General features: G+C 36.5%; 2 protein-coding genes across 2 annotated transcripts; both read left to right on the top strand.

Moving 5' to 3' along the window:
- Positions 1 to 526: 526 nt before the first annotated feature.
- Positions 527 to 1,705, top strand: LOC111432745 (putative UPF0481 protein At3g02645). Its single transcript, XM_023069677.1, has 2 exons — positions 527 to 1,060; positions 1,388 to 1,705. Exons 1-2 carry the CDS (start codon positions 527 to 529, stop codon positions 1,703 to 1,705), a joined length of 852 nt encoding a protein of 283 aa, XP_022925445.1.
- A 1,117-nt stretch (positions 1,706 to 2,822) lies between these two features.
- Positions 2,823 to 4,445, top strand: LOC111432744 (UPF0481 protein At3g47200-like). Its single transcript, XM_023069676.1, has 2 exons — positions 2,823 to 3,386; positions 3,729 to 4,445. The coding sequence occupies exons 1-2, from the start codon at positions 2,823 to 2,825 to the stop codon at positions 4,443 to 4,445; spliced, it is 1,281 nt and encodes a 426-aa protein (XP_022925444.1).
- Positions 4,446 to 12,128: the final 7,683 nt, after the last annotated feature.

The raw sequence follows: 12,128 nt of genomic DNA, 5'->3' as shown, positions 1-12,128 counted from the left end.
AAAAAAAAAAAAAAAAAAAAAATCGATTTTTAGTGAGGCAATTAAGTTTATGTTCAAAATAGATAAAACTTTGATATAAGTGAGAACGAATTCGACTGATGAAAGCAATCAAATTTAGACTTAGATAGAAATTTGGCTAAGACTAACTGGTCTTACTACAAGATAGGTTGGAAATTATCTCCAAAATTCTTAATGTTACTTTCGAAAATTTTTAAGTATTTTTGAAACACGGTACTAATAGTAAGGGTATTTTTGAAATTTATAAAAAATGTTTTAAGCTACTTTCTAAAGGGAGTGTTAACGGTTTTCATCTAAAACTAAACTTCATAGAAATTTTTTTAAAAGTTTAAAATATTATAGAAAATTTTGAAAATTTATGGATATTTTTTAGAGTATTTTTATTAATTTTAGAGAATGAGAATAATTAAATTGAATAAGCAAAGGAGTAGAGAATGAGAATAGTTAATGAAATATGATATATACGGTAAACTATAATTTACTATTAAATTAGTAGGTCAAAAGAGTAATGGAGCTGTCACCACTCTATTACCGAGTGGTCCAATCTCTAGAATCCCATTTGTCAAATGTTGACGATGATCTTGAAAGCAAAAGCAATGGAGCTTCAATCTATAGAATACCCGAGCATATAAAGAAGGTTAATCCAAACGCATTCAAACCGCGGCTGATATCGTTCGGGCCATACCACCATAGGGATGCGCATTTGTTGCCATTGGAGAAGAAAAAACATTTAGCACTTTACAACTTTAAAAGGCGCTGCGGATTGTCCACTGAAGACATTGTGAGTGAGCTGTTCATCATGTTGGAAGATCTGCAGAGATCATATGATAAACTTGATGATAAATGGAAAACAGACCCAGACAAATTTTTGGAGCTCATGATCTTGGATGGTTGCTTCATGGTGCTTGTCTTGTCGAATGATGCCTGTAGAGAGATATTTACGAGTACGGATGTAGTGCGAGATATGTTGCTGCTTGAGAATCAGCTGCCCTTGATGCTTCTTGACAAGCTGTATTCCATGTTAAGGCAAGAGAATAACCAAGTATGTCTATCTCTACTTAGCTCAAGCCCATTCCTTTTTGAGCTGGTTAGGAAGTAGGTTCTTATTTAATAACCGTGTTGGGTTATTGCACTAATAAAAGTGTGAAAATCTCTTCCTAATAAACGTGTTTTAAAAATCTGGGGGAGAAGGTCGAAAGGAAAAACGCAAATAGGATAATATCTGCTAGTAGTGGGCTTACGCAGTTACATTAATTTAAACAAAGGTGACATGAATTTTGATTTAAACAAAGGTGTGTTGACCCTCCCGTTCATCGAAATGAATGCTAACGTTGAATCAGGCTTATTGAACGTGATGACATTTGAGAAGCTTTCTAGGATTGATAACATAGTAGGCTCTTACGTCATCTTGATGGGTAATCTGATGGAGAAAGATGAGGTAGATTCATTCAATCAGCTGGCTAGAGGCACGGTTTTAGAAAGGTGGGGCAACTACTCCTACATCTACGAATTGGCGAATGAGCATTGTAAGAGGCCATGGAGAATATGGTGGACAACTCTCAAGAATGTCAACTTTCAAAATCCGTGGACCATTATCTCTACTCTTTCTGCTATGATCGGTTTTGTGCTCCTTATTATCCAAACTCTATACGGAATGTATGGCTACTATCTCCCACGTCGATCTTGATCCAATACCACTCATATGCATTGGTTTCAATCAAGTTTTAGTTATTTTCTTTTTCTTATTTTTATTTTTTGCGTGTTTGTTTGTCGATATCCTCTCTGACATTATCTTCGTGATCTCAAGCTTAAAAAATTTCTCTTTTAAGCGACAAAGTTGTCTCCAAAACTTCCCAATTCATCATCTTTCTTGTACATCCATAGAAATATCCTATCGTGGCAACGGACAACAACTCCGATGCCTTGCTAGAATCCTCGAGTCTTCAGCGACCTGATCGAATTATTTATTTATTTTTAAATCTAACGGGACATTACAGTTCACAATTGAGTGGTCGTGGAATATGGGGGATAAAACTTGTAGACAGTTGGAGATCCCTTCAATTCCAAAAAAACAAAAGTATTAAAAAATAACAAAATAGGATGAAATTTTAAAAGTAACATTAAAGTCATTTACTTTTTTTATAGTTTTTTTTTTTTGTCATTAACTTATCTGATTGATTATCTCGAAATTTCTTAATGTTTCCTTGAAAGTTTATAAATATTTTTGAAACGTGATAATAACAATAAAAGTATTTTTAAAGTTTTTTAAAAAGCTTAAATGTCTCTTTGAAGTTTATAAAAATTTTTAAAACGAAATTTTTGAAAATGACCAACATTTTTTTAAACTGTTTTGAAAGTTTAATGATATTTTTTCATCTTTTTCTCATATTTTAAGGATATATTTTAGATTTTTTTTTTTTAAATTTAAAATATTTCAATTTATAGGTTTATCATTAATTTTAGGGGAGGAGAATAATTAAATTGAGTAAGCAAAGGAAAAAGAGAAATGACGGAATTTATATCAGAATAATTAAATTGAGTAAGCAAAGGAAAAAGAGAAATGTCGGAAATTAAATGAGAATAATTAAATTGAGTAAGCAAAGAAAAATGTCTGAATTTAAATCAGAATAATTAAATTGACTAAACAAAGGAAAACTAGAAAGGCATGAATATGAATATGAATGAGACAATTCTGAGATGTCAAGCAAAGGAAACTAACTATTTGTTATAAATATTAATCAAATATGATATATATAGTAAACAATAATTTAGTACTAAATCTAAATTAATAGGTCATAAGAGTAATGGAGCAGTCACGACCACGGAACAAAGATGCAGTGGTCGAGATTGTTACCCAAAATGTAAAATCCCATTTGGCAAATCTTCCAGATGATCTTGAAAGCAAAGGCAATAGAGCTTCGATCTATAGAATACCAGAGCATATAAAGAAGGTTAATCCAAACGCATTCAAACCGCAGTTGATATCGTTCGGGCCATATCATCATGGGGAGCTGCATTTGATGCCCACGGAGAAGGTGAAACATTTAGCATTTCGCTACTTTGAAAAGCGCTGCGGATTGTCCATTGAAGACATGGTGAATGAAGTGTGGGATATGTTGGAAGATCTGCAGAGATCGTATGATAAACTTGATGATAAATGGAAAACAGAACCAGCCAAATTTTTGGAGATCATGATCTTGGATGGTTGTTTTATTATACAAGTCTTGTTGGGTCGTTCACCTTTATGGACGTTGCCGCTTGAGGATGTACTGCGAGATGTGTTGCTGCTTGAGAATCAGCTGCCCATGAAGCTTCTTGCCAAGCTATGTTCCATGTTAATGCTAGAGGGAGAGGGAGAGCATAACAAAGTATGTCTTATCTCTACTTAGCTAAAGCCCATTCTTTTTTTAGCTTTCCTTTTTCAAAATCGTGAGGAGAAGCTCGAGAGAGAGAAAGTCCAAAGGTGACAATATTTGCTCGCGGTGTACTTCGGTCGTTACACTAATAAGGGTATAAAAATCTCTCCCTACTAACTGTGTTTTAAAAATCTTGAGAGAAAGCTCGAAAGGGAGAGCGCAAAGAGGATAATATCGGCTAGTGGTAGGCCTAAGCAGTTACATTAGTGTAACTATCTTCTTTGCTATCTTATTGCTTCTAACTAATATAATTATGTTTGATCATTTGAAACATGCCTTGTGATGCATGCACAGAATGTCGAATCGCTTGTTAGGGAGTCGCAGAAGATACCCGCCTATTTAAAGAAAATGTTAATGGAGAACGACTACTCACACATTCTAGATATGTATAGGGCCGAATTGCAGTATTACGAGGGGAATGAACAGGAACGACATCAAATCAGCCACACAGAAATGAGATTCACACACTTTGAAATGATATTCGGACAGTTGGGAATGAGACTCAGCCACTTGGGAATGGGTCATGAGATTCAGCTAGCCAGACGCTTCCATAAAGCTGGGATCAAACTCAAGAAAGGGTGCAACCTTAGAGACGTGGATTTTGATCAAAACAAAGGTGTGTTGAGCCTCCCGTTCATCGAAATGAATGCTAACATTGAATCAGGCTTATTGAACGCGATGGCATTTGAGAAGCTTTTAGGGATTGGTAATATAGTAGGCTCTTTCGTCATCTTGATGGGTAATTTGCTAGAGAAAGATGAGGTAGATTCATTCAATCAGCTGGCCAAAGGCACGGTTTTAGGCTTGTGGGGCCACTACCCTACGGTCTACAAATCGGTGAATAACCATTGTAAGAGGCCATGGAAAATATGGTGGACGACTCTCAAAGATGTCAACTTTCAAAGTCCGTGGACCATTATCTCTACTTTTTATGCTTTGATCGGTTTTGCACTCCTTATTATCCAAACCGTATACGGAGTGTATGGCTACTATCTCCCACGTCCATCTTGATCCAACACCACTCGTGTGTTTTGGTTTCAATCAAGTTTTAGTTATTTTCTTTTTCTTATTTTTATTATTTGCGTATTTGTTTGTCGATATCCTATCTCAGACATTATCATCGCGATCTCAAGCTTCAAAAATTTATCTTCTAATCTCCAAAGTTGTCACCAAAACTTCCCAATTCATCATCTTTCTTGTATGTACATAGAAAATCTTCCAAAATTGCATTCCAAAACAAGATATAAGTGTATGCTCACATTAATGGACACGATGGAGGGGAAAATCCACATAATATCATGCTGAACATAAATATTGTAAAGAAAGCGTCCGTACTAGTCATAACAAAAAGTATCCTGATGCACATGACATATATAAATGCATAAAAATCATAACATCAGTTTACGATGTAAGTCAAACCTCCATTCATTCATAACATGACGAGCTCATGAAGTAGATATACGTAATTCTTGTCATAACTTTCATACTTAACATAATTTACGAGACAATGTCATCATATATCATACAATCGTCCAACCAAGCAAGTTATAAAACCACTTACCTAGGTATTTTAAGCCGTAATTAGCTTAGATTTGCTATTCCGGGTCCAATTCAACCTATGTGGGCAAAAACTATCAGGTTAGGAAATATTACTTCATACAATCGTCCAACCAAGCCAGTTATAAAGCCACTTACCTAGGTATTTCAAGCCGTAATTAGCTTAGATTTGCTATTCTCGGTCCAATTTTATCAGGTTAGGAAATATTACTTCATACAATCGTCCAACCAAGCCAGTTATAAAGCCACTTACCTAGGTATTTCAAGCCTTAATTAGCATTCAACCTATGTGCGCACAAACTATCAGGTTAGGAAATATTACAGAGCTTATGAACCTGTGGGTTCCTTCTTTCTTACTCGACTCACTGCGACTTTTGGTGACACTTTTGGTGACTTACCTTTCTCTCTTCTATTTTTCGTTCCGCCTTTTCTCGTTCTGTTAGAAATCATGACTCTCCACAATGGTATGATATTGTCAACTTTGAGTATAAGCTCTCATGGATTTGCTTTGGGCTTCCCTAAAAGGCCTCATACCAAAGGAGAAGCAACATGGGACTCTCTCCCAACAATCCGGCCTCATACCAATGGAGAAGCAATGTGGGACTCCCTCCCAACAACCCTCCCCTCGAACAAGGTACACTATAAAGTCTCCCCTGAGGCCTATGGAGGTGGTCTTATAAACCCATGATCATTCCCTAAATAGCCAATGTGGGACTTCCTCCCAACAACCCCTTAATCGAGGTTCAACTCCTTCTCTGGAGTACAAAGTACACCCTTTGTTCCACACTTTAGTCAGTTTTGACTACACCTTCGATGGTCCCAACTTCTTTGTTTGACATTTGAGGACTCTATTGACATGACTAAGTTAAGGGCATGACTTTGATACCATATTAGGAATCACGACTCTCCCCAATAGTATGATATTAAGCTCTCATGGCTTTGTTTTGGGCTTCTCCAAAATGCCTCATACCAATGGAGATGTATTCCTTACTTATAAACCCATGATCATTCCCTAAACTAGCCAATGTGGGACTCCCTCCCAACATGCTTTATGACGGCAATCGCTCATTGACTGCTCCAGTTCATGTGGGTTCCTTCTTTCTTACCCGACTTATTGCGATTTTTGGTGCATTTCTCTCTCCTATTTTCTGTTCCGCCTATTCTCGCTGTCCAACTCTTCTTCGACGACAATCGCTCATTGATTGCTCCAGTTCATCTTCCCTCATAGCTCATGAGGGAAAGAAAACTTGCACAAGGAGATCGTCGTGATATCAGTGCCAAAAACGTGAACTTGCTCTCCAATGCTTCTTTGACACACATACATGCATGAGTTTCCCATGATTTACATTCAAAACATAGCATTAACATCATTATTTTCCTCATTTCATCTATAGCATATTCCATGCATGCATTATGTATACATGGTAAACATCACGTAATTCATTACATAATCTTTACATGGCAAGACATAACATTTCTTACCTAGTATTCATTTTGATCGTAAAATGATATAATAGATATCACATGCATACATAGCATAACATCACATTTCAATACATAAAGAACACAAGCATAGCATAAAATATTATGGTGCATGCAGGAGCCACGAGGCATGCACCATCATACATCATATAATTATCTAACTTCAACGGTAAGACTATTTACTTGGTTGGCCTTAGCCGAAGTTACTAATTACTCAGTAACTGTCTCAAAAACTATATTCCAACGCGTAGTTCTCACCTATATCAATTCATATGACATATTTAGGGCATATTAATATCTTAGCTAAACATGATGATTAATTTCAATATAAGCGGTTAAACTAGCTAAAATTGAATAAATAAGAGTCTTATTAACCTTAAATGCCTTAAATAAGACCAAAATGGCTTCATGAGGGTTGAAACCAGAAAAACGGTATAAAAATTTGTATATCGAGCCACGTAAGCCAAGAATTCAAGCGGCCAAGCCGTCAAACCGAGTCGAAGCGAGCTGCCAAGTCAAGCTAATGGAGCCACAAAGTCAATCCAAAAATAGTGCAGTTGAGGAGCTGATCACATGCTAGGCACGTGCTAAGTCGAGGGACGTGGGTCGACGTCGGGATCGAGGCACGGGTTGCCGGGTCACGAGTACAGGCCGCAAAATGTTGGGTCGAGCTTGGATGCGGACTGGGACCTTATGGGCTGGGCCAACGCAAGTCTGGGGTGCGTGGGTTGGGCGGACTCCTTTTTATATTTAATATATCATTTTTAATATATTAAAATTTATTAAAAACATACTCAAACATTAATTTTGGACGAAATAAAAATATCTCAAAATTCGTCTAAAAAATACTTTAAATTTTTAAAAATTTTAATAATATTTTTAAGCTTTCAAAAAATTGTCTAAAAAAATACGAAAACGTTAGTATTTTGATTAAAAAATACTAATGGTATTTTTTAAAACTTTTTTAAAAGTTCAATGGTATTTTTTTAAACAAGCCTGTGTTGGATGAAAGTATCACATTGACTAATTTAGGGTTTCAGTCAACATTGATTAATTTAGGGAATGATCAAGAAATACTATCTTCATTGACATACGCCTTTTTGGGAATGATCATCGGTTTATAATCAAGAAATACTATTTCGATTAGTACGAGGCCTTTTAGGGGAGCCCAACAAAGCAAAGTCACGAGAACTTATGCTCAAAATGGACAATATCATACCATTGTGGGCAGTCGTTCGAGTCGTTCATCTAACACTATTAACGATTTTCATCTAAAACTAAGCCTTAAAAAAAAAAATTTGAAGTTTAAAAATTATGATTATTTTTTCAACTCTATTTTTATTAATTTTAAGGAATGAGAATAATTAAAGTGGGTAAGCAAAGGAAAAAGAGAAATGTGGGAATTTCAATGACACATTCTTGGGTATCAAGCAAAGGAAATTAAGGGTCATTTATATATACACAATAGAGGATAAGTCTTAAGAGTAATGGAGCTGTCACGGCTACATAACAAGGATGCATTGGTCGAGATTATTACCCAAAATCTAAATTCTCATTTGGAAAATCTTCCGGATGATCTTGAAAGGAAAGCCAATGGAGCTTCAATCTATAGAATACCGGACCATATAAAGAAGGTTCATCCAAAGGCATTCAAGCCGAAGCGGGTATCGTTCGGGCCATACCACCATGGGGAACTGCATTTGTCTCCCATGGAAAAGATGAAACATTTGGCACTTCGCTATTTCGAAAGGCGCTGCGGGTTGTGTGTTGAAGACATCGTGAATGAGCTGTGGGACATGTTGGAAGATCTGCAGAGATCATATGATAAACTTGATGATGAATGGTGTTAGTGAAAGAGGGATTTATTGAATGGTAGATGAGATGATTGAATTATGAGGAGCAAGAATGCTCCATATTTATACAGAGAATACAAAAAGATATTCAGAAAATCTACCTAAAAATCTGCAGAAAATCTGGTAACAAACCAGTAAACAAATCAAAAATAAAATCTAATCAAATCAAAACTAAATCAAATAAAAAACAAATTGACTCCTAACCATCAGAAGATTTAAATCAAATACAGCAATCTAAACACGTAATCTTTTAACACTCCTCCTGGTTTAGATGCTGCAAACTCCAAGCTTTTTTCTGAAATCTTCAAACTTGCTAAGTGGCAGAGGTTTGGTAAGGACATCTGCAATTTGATCTTCAGATTTGCAATAGCAAAGAGTCACATCACCACTCTTTTGAACTTCTCGAACAAAGAATAACTTGATGTTGAAATGCTTAGTCTTTCCATGAAAAACTGGATTATTGGAGATTGCAATAGCAGCTTGGTTATCAACTAGTATCTCAGTGCTGTGTTTTTGCTCCAAGTTTAGATCCACGAGAATTTTCCTTAACCAGAGAGCTTGATTTACTGCGGCTGTTGCAGCTATCAATTCTGCCTCAGCAGTGGATTGAGCTACAGTTTCTTGCTTTCTTGAGCACCAAGAGAACATGCCTGATCCGAGGCAAAAACAGTAACCAGATGTACTCTTCATGTCATCGATTGAGCCACCCCAATCACTGTCAGAGAAACCAATTAGCTTCATTTCCTTGTGCTTTAAGAACTTCACTCCATAATTCCAGGTCCCCTTGATGTATCTGATAACTCTCTTTGCAGCTTTCATGTGAGTCTCATTGGAACAATGCATAAATCTGGAGAGAATACTTACAGCATTTACGATATCAGGTCTGGTTGTTGTTAAGTACATCAGGCACCCTACCAAGCTCCGGAACTCAGCTTCAATAACTTTGGCAGAACCATCATCTTTGACCAGCTTCTCCTTTTGATTCATAGGAGTATTCATTGCTTTGCAATCCTCCATCTGAAATTTTTTTAGTATCTCCTTTGCATACCTTTTTTGACAAATGAATACTTCATCTTGGGTTTGCTTGATCTCAATGCCAAGGAAATATGACATCAGACCAAGGTCTGTCATTTCGAATATCTTTTTCATTTCCAGTTTGAACTTGTTAATTTGCTTAGGATTGCTTCCTGTAATTAATAAGTCATCTACATAAAGAGAAATGACTAAAGTATTTGTACCTTCATGCTTGACATACAGTGTGAGTTCAGATTGACTTTTCTGAAAGCCAAGACCAACCAAATGATCATCAATTTTACTGTACCATGCTCGCGGAGCCTGTTTAAGACCGTATAAAGCCCTTCTCAGCAAGTAGACTTTATCTTCATTGCCTCTACTCACAAAACCTGTTAAAAGTTTTTGAAGTGTACTCCTTGCCATTATCTGATCTTACAGTTTGAATCAAGCATGCACTTTCATTCTGGACTCTGGCCTTGAATTTTCAAAATACACCCGCAACCTCTGACTTTTGCTTCATAAAGAAGATCCAACACATTCTTGTTAGATCATCAATAAAAATAATGTAATAAAGATTACCATTTAATGATGGTGTTCGTTGAGGACCACAAAGATCAGTATGAACCAACTGCAGTTTTTTTGAGGCTCTCCATGCCTGTTTAGGAAAGGGTTGCCTATGTTGTTTCCCAAAATTACAAGCACGGCAAGGAGGCATGTCATCATTAATGTCAGCGAGTTCTTCTACCAGCTTTTTTGACTGCATCTGAAGCAAACCTCGATGATAAAGGTGCCCAAGTCTTTTGTGTCAAATCTCAGTGGCACTAGCTTTGGATATAAAGGCCATATGCTCTTTCTCCCTTGGATTTAGAGCAAAGTTTTTTCCTTTCATTTTGACATTGAACAAATCTTTGCCACTAGCATCTTTGATCAAACACTGCTTATTCTCAAACAACACTTTATAGCCTTTATCAAGTAACTGACCAACACTTAAGAGATTTTGATCAATTTTAGGTACAAATAAAACATCTGGAATAAATTTTGTACCTTCATAACTTGTTATAGCTACTGTGCCTTTTCCTTTGACTTCCAAGTGTTCACCATTGCCAATCCTCACTCTCTTGACTTTAGTGTCTCTTAATTCCTGAAAAAACTCCTTGTCATATGTCATATGATTTGTGCACCCACTGTCAATCAACCAACTCTCGCTTGATTCTTTGCCTGAGAAACAAGTGGCCACAAGCAATTGATCTTCTTCTTCTTCTTCTTGATCAACTACCTCTGCATCTACTTCTTTCACCAGATCTTTGGCTTTGCAGATCACAGCTTCATGTCCAAGTTGATTGCATTTGGAGTAGAAGGCGTCAGGTCTTCTCCAACACTTGTATGGCGGATGACCTTTCTTCTCACAATGGCGGCAAGGTGGATAGGATTTTTTTAAACCTCCTCCTTTTGTCTTTTGATAGTTGGCAGATGAATCTCCATACGTCAATTGATTTTTGAAATTTTTATTGTTTTTATACCTGCGGCTGTCTTGATGCTTAACAAGTAAGGCACCTTCAATCACCCCTTCTTGTCTCATAGACCTCCTTTGCTCTTGCGCTTGTAAAGCATTTAAGAGCTCTGTAAGAGAAATCTTTAACAAGTTTTTGGTGTTCTCCAGAGTAGTAATGGTGGCTTCAAACTTCTCTGGAAGAGTGACCAGCAGCTTTTCAACGATCCTGGAATCATTTAATACAGAACCAAGCAATCTCACCTTATTGGCGATGCTGAGAAGTCTGTCAGAGTACTCTTTTACCGACTCTGACTCCTTCATCTTCTGCAACTCGAAATCCCTGATCAAATTCAGGACTTTCATTCCACGAATCCTCTCATCTCCTTCATATTCGGACTTGAGATAATCCCAGATTTCTTTTGCTGTTTTAAGGGACATTATTCGCATGAAGATCATTTCAGATACAGCGGCAAATAGGCAAGCTTTTGCCTTTGATTTCCTTGTCTTCTTTTCCTTCTGTAATTTGATTTGTGCTACAGTAGGATTTGCTGGAAGCGGAGGGACTTCGTAATCCTCTTCTATTGCTTCCCAAAGATCCAAGGCCTCCAAATAAGTCTCCATACGAATTGCCCACATTTGATAATTGTCTCCATTGAAAACTGGTGGTGCAACAGCGGAAAAACTGGATTCTCCTCCCATTTTGATCTCACAGATCCCTTAAGAAGATAGCTCTGATACCAATTGTTAGTGAAAGAGGGATTTATTGAATGGTAGATGAGATGATTGAATTATGAAGAGCAAGAATGCTCCATATTTATATAGAGAATACAAAAAAATATTCAGAAAATCTACCTAAAAATCTGCAGAAAATCTGGTAACAAACCAGTAAACAAATCAAAAATAAAATCTAATCAAATCAAAACTAAATCAAATAAAAAACAAATCGACTCCTAACCATCAGAAGATTTAAATCAAATACAGCAATCTAAACACGTAATCTTTTAACAAATGGAAAAAGAAACCAACCAAGTTTTTGGAGGTTATGATCTTGGATGGTTGTTTAATGATGCAAGTCTTGTTGGAGGATTGCATGACATTTGTCTTAATATGTTCGATATTTTTCATATTCAGCATGCTATATGAGGATGAATTCTATATTGCATCGTGTCTATAGACCGACATAGGACACAACCCTAAGAGCATGAAAATGATATTAATATAAATATCAAACGAGCATGGGTTACTTAATGTAACAAAGAGATGAGACTAGAGGGTTGTGTCATAAGAGATATAAGA

Source organism: Cucurbita moschata, unplaced genomic scaffold (assembly GCF_002738365.1).
Source record: "Cucurbita moschata cultivar Rifu unplaced genomic scaffold, Cmos_1.0 Cmo_Scf00040, whole genome shotgun sequence".
Taxonomy (NCBI): Eukaryota; Viridiplantae; Streptophyta; class Magnoliopsida; order Cucurbitales; family Cucurbitaceae; genus Cucurbita; species Cucurbita moschata.
The sequence above is the reverse complement of the archived record's forward strand: the minus strand, read 5'-3'. Positions and strand labels throughout refer to the sequence as shown.